The sequence below is a fragment of the Medicago sativa genome, chromosome 2 (assembly GCF_051527215.1).
Source record: "Medicago sativa cultivar Bolivia chromosome 2, Bolivia_mono, whole genome shotgun sequence".
NCBI classification, from domain to species: Eukaryota; Viridiplantae; Streptophyta; class Magnoliopsida; order Fabales; family Fabaceae; genus Medicago; species Medicago sativa.
The window spans coordinates 80,292,295-80,308,453 of NC_140750.1; the positions used below are offsets into that span (position 1 = coordinate 80,292,295).

A 16,159-nucleotide genomic window follows, 5' to 3' on the forward strand; every position below is an offset into this window, starting at 1 on the left:
GTTCGAACCCCGAATACTTCATTTTTTCACGTTTAAAATGTGTGAGCTCTAACTACTAAACAACTTAAAAATAACAAAAAATTGCGATTTATTTTTTTTTTTTATTCGAAAAAATAGTCGCATATTTAAATAGTATTGACCATATAGTTTTTTTTTTTAATTTCAAAATCCATATAAAAATTAAACTAAATTGAGTAAAATAATCTCAGAGTTTATAGCGAGAGAACGCCAACGTTCTCTTCTCACTGAAATTGAAAAACGAAGAGGAGAATTAGGGTTTTGAATCGGGAGGGAAAATTCTAAAACCCTTAAATTCTCAATTTCACATTCAGATTCGAGAACCCTTCACTTCAATTCGCCACACTACCAGGTACTTCTCTCTCCTCTCTCTCTATACTGCACCGTTTGAATACACAAAAACTCGTTTTCACTGAATTCAGAATCGTTTGTGTGCTGAAAAATCCTTACAAAACGGAACCGATTAACGGGTCTTTTCCTTTGTTTTTTTTTTGTTTTGTTAATCAATTAGTTGAACAATTTGATGGTTGCGTCGTTTATCTGTGTTACAGAATCTCTCATGGTGGAAAATGACTCGATTTTCTATTTTTCCCCTTTGATTTGGGTTGATTGAAAATATGAAATAGAAACGAAATAGTAATTTAATTTCATAGGCTATTCTATGTTCTAGTATTCAGCCCATGGAATAACTTGTAGTTTTCAATTTTAGTGATTTTAGCTCTGTTTGAATTGACTTATTTGAGCTTATCTATTGTTATAAGCACTTCTGACACTGTTTGGGAGAATTTATGAAAACAGCTTATGCCATGTTCACAAGCTATTTTCAGCTTATTTTCATAAGCTCTCTAAGATAAAAACAACTTACAGATTATACGAAAGCAGTTTGATTTTGCTTTATCTTTTGTTATCGAAATAGCTTATAATAAGCACTTATCTATGCTTTAAGATGCAAAATTATCTCCATGTTAAGGGCCTTTTTGGATCGACTTATTTGAGCTTATCTACTAACATATTCACTTGTGAGAGTGCTTGGGGGAACTTATGAAAACAGATTATGACATGTTCACAAGCTATTTTCAACGTATTTCCATAAGCTGACCAGGATAACTTATGACAATCGCTTATTGATTATACGGAAGCAGTTTGACTTTATTTTATCTTGTCCTGTAGAAATAGCTTATTCATAAGTGCTTATATGATAAAACGCTTATGCTATAAGCTGCAAAATTTGTTATTTATCCTAAAAGAGCCTTTGTGATTTTAGCTCTATGTTAAATCTACTTATTGCTCACCACTGAGGTATGCTCTCAGCTCAACTTTTTTTAGTGAATTTGGTTTTTATACATTTGTTTCTTGGTTTGGTTTGCAGATATTGACTCTATTTGCTGAAATACATAATATAATAATATGAGCACCACAGCGCAAAGAACTCCTAGGTCTGGTAGACAGTCACTATTTTTTCAGGATTTAGCATCCCCTGTTAATGCCCGCCGGGGAAAGTTTTCCAGTCCAAGCCAGTCAGGAGCATCTTCTTCTCTATGGCGTGAAAACTTTGGTAATTCGGACCTTCCTCCGCCTCCTTTTTTCACCTTGGAAGATAGATCAGACTTTTCTCCAGAATCAGGCATACTGGATTACCAAATGTCTCCTGAGACTAAGTCAGACAATAAAACTCCCATCCAAACTCCAAATAGAGAATTTTCGACTCCAGCGAAAGGCAAGTCCGAAGCCAGCACATCTTATGCTTTAAGAGGGGTGCAGCAAAACCAACAAGGCTCGCTTAGTTTGAATTGGTGGTCGTCACCTGCAAAGAGTGGTGGTGAACAAGAGGAGAAAGGAAGGGGTTCTCCAGTCGAGGGTGTGGTTCAGCCTGGTGCATTGATTACTCTTCCTCCACCACCAGAAGTGGCAAGGCCTGAAGTCCAGCGAAATTCCTTACCTGCAGGAAATCTTAATGAGGAAGAATGGGTAACAGTATATGGGTAATGTCTTAACTCTACTTTAGCATTTACATTTGGTTTACCGATAAGGAATGATAGTAGTGTATTCCACTTTAAAACTATTTATAAGGATTTGTCCTAGAAATATGGTACATTTTACTGCAGTAATAAGAAACATAAAAAATGTGAAAGTTAAAATGACATAATATTCAACTTCTTAACCACTAAATAAAAAAAAGAAGTTGCTCTAAACAGTTGAGAGCAAACCCATGTTTCCTGTAGCACAACACAACTTATTCCAGATTGTAAAGACGACTATGAAATGTGAGAAAGAGAGAAGAAATGTGCAGCGACTTGCAAATAAGAATGCACGTCAATAGTCATACACAATCACATATGTTGGCAGGGAAAAACTTTATAGTATGAAAAACTATACCATTTTGTTTTGATTTAATTCTTATCACTCACTACTATTGTTTCAACAAAACATTTGATTTCAGCAGAGGCTTTGTGCTTCTCACTGCCAAAGTTTTGAGAATTATCACTGATATATTAAGAATTGAGAGGTAATCAGTTAGAATATTGGCAAAGTTTGGTGGTATAATCAGTCTCAAGAATAATTGTCTAAAAGGGTGGTAATGGATTTCCATCCATGATGTAATAGGTATATAGGTTGGGTGGTAATGGATTTCCATCCATGATGTAATAGGTATATAGGTTGTAGATGTCAGACCACAACGTGGATAGTATGGTGGCTAAAATCATATTTGCTGCAGGAATTCCCATATGGCAGGTAGGAGTGAGGAAATATTGAGTTTTGTTTCAGAGAATAATCAAGAGCATAATGAGGGACAGGGTGAGGATAGACAAAACAAGAAGTACTCGGGGCCTTTTTTGCAGAGAGGAAGTTAGCCCCTCTAAGATAATGTCCTAATGGGTGTTATTTTCCATTTATGTTTCTTTATGCTCTGGGTTGAATTCCTGGTTTAGTGCAGTAGGAAAAGCTTTTCTTTTCAGTTTGTTTATTTTTAGGTTTAATTGCATGATTGGTCCCTTACGTTTATTTTAGGTTTCAAGTTGGTCTCCTATGTTTAAAAGTTTCAAGTTGGTCCCGAACGTTACTAACATTACAATAAGTTAGTCATTTTAGTCAAATTTTTGTTTAAAACGTCCACATGGCTAACGGGACACACAGATAACTTTGTGGGTGCCACGTGGTTGTTTCAGACAGAGTTAACTCAAAATTCGACGGAAAGGATGAACTTATGCTGACATCAGTAACATAAGGGACCAACATTAAACATTTTAATCGTAAGGGACCAGTTTGAAACCTAAAGTAAACGTTAGGGGACCAAACATGCAATTTAGCCTTATTTTTAGCAAGTACACTGAAAAAAAGAGCTTCTGAATTTCCGAATAATAAGGGATTAACAATACCTATGGCTATGTATGGATTGGTGCAATGATTTGTCAATTTTATAGAATGGCTGGAACTGCAGTGAAGACTGTAGCGGTTTATAGTAGCAAAAATCATAGCTAGTTCCGGCCACGAATGTCCGCTAAAATGGTTTAGATTTTTTATTTTTTTTTGTTTAAATAGACTTTTTGGGACAGTAGTTTAATTTTTTTGATTTATGTTACTTTTGTGTTTGTATATTATTATCATCTTGAATGGGTTAAATACAAATTATTTCTAAAGCTCTTTGACACACCTTTTCCTACAAAATACAAATTGCCCCATCAACGGATACAAAATGATTTTATTAATATACCCATTTTTCTTGCCCAACTAACAATCTATGTGTATTGTTTCCAAGGGCAACCTTTTATTTTTAATGTATAATCTTGTGAAGCTTTTGGAGAATATGCTCTTGAATATCTTTGATTAGGCCTATTAAACTTTTTGCAGCTACGTTTGAGGTGTGAAATCGATAAACTAAAAATACCGCTTTATATTTGTTGGAAGGTACCTCCTTTTTAGAGAAGTGGTGAATATATTGTGTTTTTACTTGTTTAGCTGTCATATAATCTGTTTCTCTATTTATGTAGTGTCAAATATAAAAGACTAAACTTTACATATAGATAATTGATTGTGCTGAGGGATTCCTCACCGATTCAATAAACCATTTGGCCATTCAAGAGTATATATGATTATTATATATACCAATGTACATGCTTCTAAAAATGCTCTTTCTGTGCAGATTTTCTCCAAATGATACTAATTTGGTTTTAAGGGAGTTTGAAAAATGTGGTGAAATTTTGAAACATGTTCCTGGCCCTAGAGATGCTAACTGGATGCACATTTTGTATCAGGTTTGCAATCTTCCTCTTGCTTGAATACTATGATTAAATTTTTCTTTATAAAGCAATGGCCGTATCTTGTGTGCCAATCCAAGACCATCCATCCAGCTATTTTGACATTGTTGTCATAGTCCTTTTATCAATATTTCCAATGTTTTTTCTTTTAAAATTATTATTTTTCCATGCCTTGTTACTCTGAAGTGGTTTTCTAGTTGCTGTTTGTTAACCACCCTGATATTAGGCTATGCACTACTAAATACATTTCTTGGTGATGCAGAATCGATCTGCTGCACAAAATGCTCTCAACAAGAATGGAATACAAATTAATGGAGTCCTAATTATTGGTGTGAAACCCTTGGATCCCATGCAACGTCAAGCTTTGACCGAAAGGCTTAACAATCAAGGATTTATGCCCTTACCTCTACCCACTGCCAGGCACCCAGAAGTAAGCACATCAAAAGCTCCTTCTCGGCCATATTATCTGCAGAATGGCAATGCAACTGCAAGGCAGACTGGAGGTACCATTGCTTCCCCAACAAAATCCTTAGCATCCAAGATCATGGACTTGATGTTTGCAGTCTAGATGATCTGTTTTGGTGAATCAAACTGTAGCATCCTGCTTTATTATAAGCAATATTTTACTCTCTGAAGAGGTTCGGCGTTTATTGTTCATTTGATTTGAGCTGGACTATTTACTCTTTTGATTGAATCTTATGGTATCTTAATTCTTAACACTGCAATCTTATGAATGGCTATGATCAGTACTTGGTGGTCACATGTTTTGAGAAATGGGATCATAATATATGGATACAGGTTGTTCAATGTTTATGTAAAATCTGTTCATTGTGCTGACACTTAAGATTTTGGACATAAAATGAGTGTAATGATTATTTGTTTGAGTGATGTAATTCATCTCACTTGGATTGTTGTTTTTGTTTAGATGATTGGTCAGCCAATCCCCTAAAACACGGGCTTTACCAAAAGCATCCGGTAGTGCATTTTGACAGATTTGAACATCCCCTAAGGGGACAAATTGAGAAATCACCTTTTGTTTATGCACTTGAGATTTTGATATTCATCTCACATCAGAAAAACTTATCTGCCCTTAAAACGTTGAGGCAAACAAATTATTTGAGCTCGGAAGTTACTTACTACTAATTTCAATGGCAAAACGTTAAATTATTCGAAACAATCTTTCATGGCTTTATATTTTGGACAAAATACTTCTCTTGAATGCTTCAAACAAAGACTGGGTTTAATATTGAGTTTGGGCATGTCTTGAAGGGTTGAAGCTCATTTAAGGCAATTTCATTTTTCCACCATACTCTCTTCTCTTGCGTCCTATGAAATTTCAAAAATATTCATGTTTGGATTTTATATAATTCCAACGTTTTATAGGGGTTTTTGAATTATATATAATCTGTTCCCCCGGAAAATTCTGAAAAAAACAGAATTTGCTCTAGTTTATCCACAATTTGTATACATACGATTTAGAAAATACAATTTTAAAACCTTAATAATAATTTGGATAATATAATCCAAAATGTGTCAAACCCCACAAATAACCATTGCAAAGATGAATTATTGACACGTTATATTATATACTCCAAAGTTATAATGTTGGGGGTCAAACAAGTTTTGAGAGTTTCTTTTCATTCACATCCACCCGAACAATTAGATGAATTCGGGTTGATGATTCCACGACAAACTAAGTTGGATTTCGTAGGGAGTCTATCATTGAGCAACCATCAAGCAAAGAGAGATACATTTAGAGGAACTAATTTGTTCAAAATTAAATCTAAGGGAAAAATAGTTTGTTGACTCTTGCTGAGAAAAGAGCCGGTATGCTCCTTCAACCGAATAAACATCATTGTTGTCAATTTTCCATGTCCACCTGTCTAAAATATTTTCCTACAATAAAACATTAGCTAGAGTACTGCATGATTCAAGAACTAGTTCTTCTTTCCAAACAAATATACGATGTCTCCAATCCAATTCCACTTACCTCCACCGACACCTCAACCTAAGCGGAACATCTCCATTGTTTTTGACCAATAAGAAGTAAGAAAAACAAGGTTGTCAACAAAGTTGTCATCAAATGGATGTCAAAATATCATTACTATTTTATTTAAAGCTAACCCAATGAGTCTATGGAATCTCTTATAAAGAATATCACCTTCCAACCAATGATCTCTCCCAAACAAAGTATTTTCATGGTTATCAATCACCCTCCAAAGATGGTCATCGAACCGATTTTCTTTATTAGTCTTCATACCTTCTTTAACAAAGTTTAAATCTTTCGACCACTTAAAAATCATCCTATCCAAGATTGATAATCCAGTTTTGCGTTATATTTGTGGGATAAAAGCCTTGCACCACATATTCTTTTGATTAACCCTAAATTTCCAACATCACTTTTCTAAAAGAGAGAAATTAACTTCCTTTATCCTCTAAACTCCTAATCCTCCTTTACTTCTATATAAACAAACATTAATCCAACGAACCCAAAGAACCTTATGAGCTTTTTCCCTACATTCAAAAAGAGATTCAACCAATATAATAATACAAAATAGAGAAAACTAAGGGTCCGTTTGGTTTGGCTTTTGCAAAGCCAAAAGCAATTCTATACAGTTCCAAAAGCAATTCTACAATATTCCAACATGTTTGGTTTGACTTTTCAGAATTGCTTTTATCCTCCAAAAGCAATTCTCCATAAAGCTACAAATCCTAGCTTCTAGCTTTTCTAGAATCAATTCTCCAATAAATTTTATATTTTATTATTACAACCTATTATTTTCCTTTATTGCCCTTTATCAATTCTCCTTTAGATATGTCTATTTTAGTAATTATACATTCAAAAGCAATTTTGATCAAAATCATCCAAACAACATTCTGTTTGTTTAATCAATTCTACATAATTGTATCCAAACATAAATCAATTCTCTCAGAATCAATTCTGTCAGAATCAATTCTATCAGAATCAATTATGTCAGAATCAATTATATTCAAAGCTGAACCAAACACACACTAATAAAACAAATTAGTTACCCAATATAATTCAAAACCAGTGCTTTATTTGCTTTTTTGAATAAATTCAAAAGATAATTATCTGACTCCTAAAATTTTAAAGGGTGAAATGACGATTCAACTTTTTTTATTTCTTTCATGAATTTAATTTTTATTTATATTGTAAAATTATTTTACACATGCCCTCAATCAAATCATGCAACCTAGATATTTTAGAACTAAAATTATTTTAACCTATGAATGTATCGTGTTTTTTCATTGCACTAAATTTGTTCATCCTCCATAAATTCAATTCAGTTACTACAAGTAAATTAAAAGTGCACGCAACAAACCAAATACTAGAAGGAAAAAAAAAACAGTTATCCACCGAAAGTACACTATTCCTTCAACTGTGAACTACTTCACTTCTTCAGCTTCATGTTCCTCAAATTCCACTAAAATCTTCATCATCAATGCCAATAGTTTCGCCAACATCACAAACATAACATGAAATCATAACATTACCTTATCTTTTTCATCACATCAACTTCATTTCATTTCCATGTCGTCACATTGCCTTGTTCATTTTCCACCTTCATCTTCATCATCAAAATTCCTAAACCCAAAATTCAAAAAATTCCCAAAACCCTCCAAATTCCGTTCAATCTCATCACAAATTCAAACCCCAGAATCTGAAAATGACGAAAAAAACCAAAAAAATCTCAACTTTAACAACCTCAATTTCCTCAAACTCACCGTAACCCTCACTGTTATCTCCGCTGCACTTCCGCAACCCGCCACTGCCGTCGCCGCTGCTGGAAAAAAACGAGCACCCAGAAAAGCTTCATCCAAAAAGGTTGAAGCTTTGTCAATAGAGGAGGTGAAATCATGGATTGAAGGATTACCCATTGTTTCAGAACGCATACCTTATACTGAAATAGCTGAATTGAAGAATTTGGGTATGCTCAAACATATAGTGAAACCTAGTGCCGTGGAATTGAGGGAACGTGCTGTTGCAGTATTGGTTGTTTTGGAGGATTCTAGAGTGTTGAGAACAGTGTTGCCAAATGTTGAAAGTGATAGAAAATTTTGGGGTTTATGGGATGAGTTAAAGATTGAGAATTTCTGTGTGAATGCATATTCACCACCTGTTAAGGTTCCAGAGATGCCGCTTTCGGTATTGGCAAGGATTTGGTTGTCTCTGCCATTTCACAAGCCTTTGGTTGAGTTTGTTAATAGGTTTCAGCCGAAGAAAAAGTCGAAGAAGGAGTTGGAGTTGAGGGAAGCTAGGATGCAGTTGCAGAGGCAGAAGAAAGAAGAAGTGGTGAAGAAGATGAAAGAGAGGGAGATGATTGAGAGGAATGAGAGGAATAAGAAGAGAGAAGCGGAGAATGAAAAGAGAATGAGAAGGAGGAAAGAGTATAAGGAAAAAATGGTTGAAGTTAAGGCCAATGCGTTTTTTAATGCTACTTTTTGGACTCGTATGGCGAAGGATAAAATGGCGATTAATGGAATTGGAGTGCTTTTTTTCGTGATTTTTTACAGGACTGTGGTGGTTAGCTATAAGAAGCAGAAGAAGGATTATGAAGATAGGATTAAGATTCAGAAAGCTGATGCGGAAGAGAGAAGGAAGATGAAGGAGATGGAAGCCGAGATGGGGTGGAGTGAAGCTGGCGGTGATGAGGATGAGAGTGAGCTGGTGAAAGAAGGAGAGGAGAATCCTTATTTGAAAATGACAAAGGAGTTTATGAAATCTGGGGCACGGGTTCGAAGAGCACAAAATAGAAGGCTTCCTCAGTATCTTGAGAGAGGCGTGGATGTGAAGTTTACTGATGTTGCTGGTCTCGGTAAAATACGACTTGAACTTGAGGAGATTGTCAAGTTCTTCACTCATGGAGAGATGTACCGAAGGAGAGGAGTGAAAATCCCAGGTCTCACTTCATTTACCTCAACTCTTAACTAACCATTTGACAGAATAATTAGAACTGCTTTAGCCTAAAGGAAAACTTTTTTTATGAATTTTTTTATAGGACAGTTTTAGTTTTCTATATCTAGCGTTATGGCAATGCTGTGATTGCAGAAATGTTTGATAATCTTTTTGTTACAAAGTTTTTCATTTATATATCGGAAAAAAGAAACATTCAATATTGAGAGAGTGATTTGAACTTGACTAAATGAAGATTAAACTGGTTACTTAATCAGGTGGCATACTTCTTTGTGGCCCCCCTGGAGTGGGAAAGACATTGCTGGCAAAAGCTGTGGCTGGTGAGGCAGGAGTTAATTTCTTCTCTATCTCTGCTTCACAGTTTGTCGAAATATACGTTGGTGTTGGGGCTTCTCGTGTTCGATCACTTTACCAAGAAGCCAGAGAAAATGTGCGTATATTTTTAGCTTTTCCATTGCACTTCTCACATTTTTTTTGTTATTTGTTTAAACTCAAATTATGAGTTTGGTACTTTGGTTCTTGCAACCTATTTCCACTAATTAACTTCTTTTGTCAATTGGCATCTACACAAGTCACATTCTGTTATTCCTCATTTTATTTGTTTCAAGCTGATCGGCACCCTATCTTTTTGATCATACTACATATACCAATCATCACTTGTATCTAACCTACTTCTTAAGCTTCAGTGTTTTACATCTAATCGGAAAACATTTTATATTATGCTTTCAGGCTCCTTCTGTTGTCTTCATTGATGAGCTGGATGCTGTAGGAAGGAAGCGTGGCTTGATTAAAGGTTCAGGTGGACAGGAACGTGATGCTACTCTTAATCAGGTTAGCCATGACACTTCTGGACTTCCCAATTGCTTGCTATAATTAAACTTTTGTGTAAATTTTGGTTGATGTCTCCTGTTGGCTGAATGCTCCAGCTCCTGGTGTGCTTAGATGGATTTGAAGGAAGAGGGGAGGTGATCACTATTGCCTCCACAAATCGACCAGACATTCTGGATCCAGCACTTGTAAGACCTGGCCGGTTTGATCGGAAAATCTTTATCCCCAAACCCGGTTTCATTGGCCGCATTGAAATTCTAAAGGTAGCATTCTATCGTATTTCACTTACATTTCAAGTCAGCTTTAAGATTCAGTTTTGTTTTGTGATCTGGAAAGTATTGTTAGTTGTGGATTTGTGATTAATGGCAACAAATGTAGTATGTATATTCATTTTTTTCCTGGCTACGTGATAGGTCCATGCTCGTAAAAAGCCAATTGCTGAAGATGTAGACTATGAAATTGTTGCTAGTATGACTGATGGAATGGTTGGTGCGGAGCTAGCTAACATAGTTGAGGTTGCTGCTATCAATATGATGCGGGACTCAAGAACTGAGGTAATAAATCCGTGATGTACAGTAATTGTCTTTGCCCGATAGTTATTATTATTCATGTACTACTCCGATCTCTATTATAAGAGAGAGTTCACTTTTTAGATTCATTCAATAAATGATGCATCTAATTTATATTAAGAACTAGATACATCATTTATTGAATGAACCTAAAAAATGAACTCTCTCTTATAATGGAGACCAGAGGGAATATTGCCTTATCGTTTTCTAAAATCAAGCATGCAAATAAAATACCTGTTTATCCAACCAGAAGTGCTTTATTTATTGCATGAATTATTCATTTTACTTTGCAATGCTTAAAAGTTGATAGTGGATGTCAGCAGTTCCTATGGTCCCATGATAAGAAAAGGCTTTACTAGTTTCAGTCAATGTTATGAAAATCTAACCAGGTCAGTCAATCACTGGTCAAATCGGTAGGTCACTAGTTGAATCGCATGAACCATTCTGTTTGAAATTTATACATTTTTTTTATCAAGGTTATATATAATTTGTATGCAAACAACCTACTCAAAACCCATCTGGCGGAGTGGCAAGGCTATCCTATATTCTTATGGCACACTCATCGCCTGTGGTTTGATCTCGGAAAATGCTCTTTTTGCATAATAGGATTTAGCTTGCAAATGGCCATTAAATTCATGTGCATAGCACATGCACATCCATCACTGCCTTGCATATGAGACAGCGTGACTGATGTGAGACGATGCAGTGACAAGGGATAGCATGCAGTCACAGGTAGACACAGTGATGAAATCCACGAAAAACCGAGTCACAGGTTCATTTTTTAGCCAGTACAAAACTGGGTTAATGGCATCATTACTAGTTTAAATGCATATACAATCTGATATGTGGACTGGACCGGTTATGGGTCTGATTTTCGGTTAAACTAGTCGGACCAGTCTGCATTTTATAACACTAATTTCAATACATGGTAGCTGGCAGTTCTTCATTTCTGGGTTTTACTGTTGCAGGTTACCACCGATGACTTATTACAGGCTGCTCAAATGGAAGAGAGAGGAATGCTAGATAGAAAGGAGCGAAGCAAAGAGAAATGGGAACAAGTAGCTATAAATGAAGCTGCAATGGCCGTTGCGGCTATGAACTTGCCTAATTTTGACAATATCGAATATGTATGGACACCACAAGCATTTTAAATAAATTGTTATTGGGTTTATTAATTTTCTCTTAACTTTACCTTCTTAATATTCATCATCTGACTGCTACTGGCAAGGAACTAAAACATTTTAGCCTTTTATTGCTTTGTTGTAGATCACAATTGCTCCTAGAGCTGGTAGGGAATTGGGATATGTTCGGACGATGCTGGAGTCCATAAAATTTAATGATGGAATGCTCACGTATGGATTCTTTAATTAAACCTTTGCACCTTTATTTTAAATAAATATAAGCTGTTGGTTATTGCCCTCTGAATGAAATATTTGTCTGTATTTTTAGCATTAGTCGAGGATAATGTTTGCAAAGGTTCTATGTTGCCTTCATATTCATCTGATTTAAATTACTGCTTAATCAAATTGCATTACAAACTATGTTTAGTGTCTAACATATTATTTTCTTGTAACTACTAATATCATGCAGTCGGCAATCCCTCTTTGATCATATTACTGTTCAACTTGCACCCCGTGCAGCTGATGAAATGTGGTTTGGGAAAGATCAGGTAAGAGAATCTTTCTACTTGTTAACTATAATTTCCCGACTCTAGTTCCTGAATACAGTTGCAGAATATACACGTAATGCAGTGAGCAAAACTCAATTTTAACACTGTGTTTTTAAGATATTTGTTAACTAGCTTTGATGAATGGCAAGAATATGGTATTTCTAGTGACATTTTTATCTAAAATAAGTGGGATTGCAATTACATGTCTGGGAAATCTGTTATAAAAAAGAATTAAAATACAGCATAGTTATGAACTGGCCATAGGAATGGCTTTCTAAGTTCTTCATTGATTTTCGCATTACCATTTATCACACCTATTTTTTTTTTTTTCCATTGTAAATTACAATTTTTATGTCAATATAATTGTGTACACAAGTTATGAGCACCGTATCTTCGATTATATATGTATATATAGTTTATGGTTACGTTAAAATGTTTTTTAACTTGATTTGCATTATTTCAGTTGAGTACGATATGGGCTGAAACTGCAGACAATGCTAGGGTTGCAGCAAGAATGTATATGATTGGCGGGCTTTCTGATAAGTATCGCGGAGTATCCAATTTCTGGGTTACAGACCGAATTAATGTACGTGCTCTGTCTCAAGTTTTGTTTTCTCATCTTGTTTCTTGTTTCAGCTTCAGCCTAAGTTACACTTGCATTTAAAACGCCGAAACTAGAATTCCATGCAGCATATCTCATAAAAACCCGTTAAACTAATGTAGACCCATAGAAGACAATGTAAAATCCTCTATAACATGGAAAGACAGAATAATAATACTTATATATGGCAATATTGGATAACATGTGCAAAATTGCATTGTATTGTCAGGAAATTGATTTGGAAGCAATGAAGATTCTCAACCTTTGCTATGAACGCGCAAAAGAGGTATGTATGTTATATAGTTCAGTTTCAGTGAATGATTAAAAAACTTGATGACGACTCTTGATTGGATTCAATGTCACAACCATGTTTCACATGAATGATATTATTGATTAAAATTTGATCACTTTGTTTTGCTTGTTATCAGATCCTGCAGCAAAATAAAACACTGATGGATACATTGGTGAATGAACTTGTTGAGAAGAAAACCTTAACCAAAGAAGACATTGTTCGTCTTGTACAATTGCATGGCCACGCAAAACCAATTCCTATTAGCGTACTTGACATAAGGGATGCCAAACGTAAAGAACTACAAGAAATAGCTAGTAATGGAAAGGAAATAGAAGGATCATAAGGGCAAGTGCCCCACCAATTTTGGGTATTCTATGCATATTTGATGTATCTTACTGTTGTATTATGTTTTTTTTTTTTTGTTTGATAAAATGAATTTTGGGTTAGGGGATGGTGTTGTTGTATTATATTCGTTCTTTACATACCTTTATAGAGTATGGACATTTTTTTAGGTCTTCTGCATTTGTTGACCAGGGAAGGGTGGAAATAATACTAGATATTCTTATCTTTTTTTTTTTTTTGTTTTTTTGTTTTTTTTTTTTTGTGAAGGATATACTAGATATTCTTATCAGTTATCGTCAAATACATTTAATAAATAAAAAAAACTTTCTCCCATAAGTATTATCAATTTATCACCTTTATTAACTGTATCAAAAACAAGTCCTCGTGAGCTTAGCTCAGTTGATATGGACAATGCATAATATATGCAAGGTCGGGGTTCGAATCTCGGCCACCACAAAAAAAAAAAACTGTATCAAAAACAACGTAATTATTTTAATAATTTTATTTTTACTAATATTAATAGATATTTATCCATTTAGCTTTATAATATTTTTGTAACCAAAAAAAAAAAGCTTTATAATATTTTTTTTAGTAACATTAATTTAAACAATTTATATTTAGAATACTTCCATGTTCACTTATTTTTCATAATTTAAACAATTTAAATTATTTACTTCAAGTTCACTTATTTTTCATAATTTAAACTTAAATTATTTTTTTGAGTATTTAAATTAAACACTTGAATGATTTTCTTCATTGTTAATGCGAAGAAACGATCGAGAATTATTTACAAAAAGAAGTTTCCAATGTATATTTTTTATTAGAATAATTGTATATAATATACTTAATTGTAAAAAAAAAATTATATTTAGAATTATTGTATATAACATACTTAGTTGTCAAAAAAGTAATAAACAGTACATGATAAAAAAATGATAATACACTTTTTTTCTTTCACAAAATATACTTTTTTTTTGTTGACAAATTCACAAAATACACTTTTGGGTAGTGTTTTTAAAGACCTTTGGGTAGTGATTCACAAAATACACTTGAAAAATGCTATACCTAATTGTTTCATATATTATATTTAGAATTTAATATATAATATACACACACATTGATAGTATTAAAAAAAGTTATAAAGTCACCTTATTATATTTTCTAAAAAAATTCAACAAACAATTATTTGACGATGATTCCCTCAAAAAAACAAAAAAATCATATCATGATGATATGATCGAATTATTACTTTTTTTTTTTTTTTTTTTTGTAAGTAGGATTCAAGTTACAAAATTGAGAGCAGATGATCATGATGAAGTAACGGTTTGGATTAGTTGTCAGAAGTGAATACAAAGTCAGTATGTGGCATGTCACGTTAGGCACAAGCTTGTTTTAAAATCAACACACGAACTAACTTCATCCTTAATCTCTACAAACAAAATAACCGCTATCACTCACTACACACACGACCATATGCATCATAATAACTTCCCACTAACCTTCACCACTTTCCCTTTAGACATCTCTCTCTATATATACTATGTTTTCCTCTCGGTAACAAGTTACATTCATTCATTCATTGCTCTTATATTCTTTGTCTTCTGTAAAATTTACTACTTAGAAGCAGAACAAAACCATAAAGAAACAAACATGTCATCCTTTATATTCAACTGCTTTATCATTTTCTTGGCTGCCACTACTTTTACTTGTGTTCAATCTGCAAGACAATTTCAAGTTGGTGGTCGTTTAGGTTGGCATGAACCTGAACCAAACAACACTGCTTTTTACACTCAATGGGCTGAAAGAAACCGATTCCAAATCGGAGATTCTCTCGGTATATAATGCTTTTTTTAATTCATTATTCACTTCCATTTCTTTTTCTTGCAGCCCAAGTTATGATTCACATTTTTGTTTATGCAGTTTTTGAGTACGAGAATGATTCAGTTCTTACTGTGGAGAAGTTTGATTACTTCAATTGTGATGCAAGTCAACCTATCACTACTTTTACCAATGGAAAGAGCACTCTTAATCTTGACAGATCTGGACCTTTCTACTTTATAAGTGGAACTGATGAGCATTGCAGTCATGGTCAAAAGTTGCTTGTCGAAGTTATGGCGCCACATCCAATTCCAGCATCTCCACCAACCTCGATTTCGAATCCACCAGAAGGTTCATCACCGATCATGGCTCCTGCAAATTCACCTTATTCTTCTGATTCCATAGAGGCTTCATCCTCCTCCATGGTGGTTACTTCAAGTTTTATGTTAACTTTGGTCACATTCGGAATTGTGATGATGTTAGCACTCTAGAATGTCTTGTTAGGGTTAACTAGTTGTTTTTCTTTTGTTGATTCTTCTGAAATTTGAGTTGTTTAGGTATTAGCATTTGATTTTTTTTCTTTTCCTATTTCTACTAGTCTAGGATCAATTTGATTTCATTATGGTATTTGTATTGTATTGAACTATTTATGTTCAAATCTTGAATTTCTCATTTATAACCGTTTGCTTTGGGTTGATGCATTGTATTAGTTTATATATTCTGTGTTCCTAAGACAAATTGATCAGCTTTCGGAATTTCTACTTAATCTATTAGATATATAAACTAATTCCAATTAATATCTAACTAAATTTAACACATTCGCCGAATTT

The 16,159-nt window shown here is 34.1% G+C and overlaps 3 protein-coding genes across 3 annotated transcripts; all 3 read left to right on the forward strand.

The window, feature by feature from the left end:
- The first annotated feature begins 244 nt into the window (after positions 1-244).
- On the forward strand, positions 245-5,176 carry LOC146951282 (mitotic phosphoprotein N' end (MPPN) family protein). The gene is made up of 4 exons (XM_085747246.1): positions 245-370; positions 1,388-2,000; positions 4,160-4,271; positions 4,537-5,176. Exons 2-4 carry the CDS (start codon positions 1,426-1,428, stop codon positions 4,840-4,842), a joined length of 993 nt encoding a protein of 330 aa, XP_085603372.1. The 5' UTR covers positions 245-370; positions 1,388-1,425; the 3' UTR covers positions 4,843-5,176.
- Positions 5,177-7,619: 2,443 nt separating this feature from the next.
- Positions 7,620-13,734, forward strand: EMB2083 (AAA-type ATPase family protein). Its single transcript, XM_085747244.1, has 11 exons — positions 7,620-9,196; positions 9,468-9,640; positions 9,940-10,041; positions 10,137-10,301; positions 10,452-10,592; positions 11,576-11,734; positions 11,874-11,959; positions 12,198-12,276; positions 12,740-12,862; positions 13,107-13,163; positions 13,306-13,734. The coding sequence occupies exons 1-11, from the start codon at positions 7,828-7,830 to the stop codon at positions 13,510-13,512; spliced, it is 2,661 nt and encodes an 886-aa protein (XP_085603370.1). The 5' UTR covers positions 7,620-7,827; the 3' UTR covers positions 13,513-13,734.
- A 1,335-nt stretch (positions 13,735-15,069) lies between these two features.
- Positions 15,070-16,008, forward strand: LOC146951284 (early nodulin-like protein 7). The gene is made up of 2 exons (XM_085747240.1): positions 15,070-15,345; positions 15,432-16,008. Exons 1-2 carry the CDS (start codon positions 15,162-15,164, stop codon positions 15,818-15,820), a joined length of 573 nt encoding a protein of 190 aa, XP_085603366.1. The 5' UTR covers positions 15,070-15,161; the 3' UTR covers positions 15,821-16,008.
- The last annotated feature ends 151 nt before the right edge of the window (positions 16,009-16,159 follow it).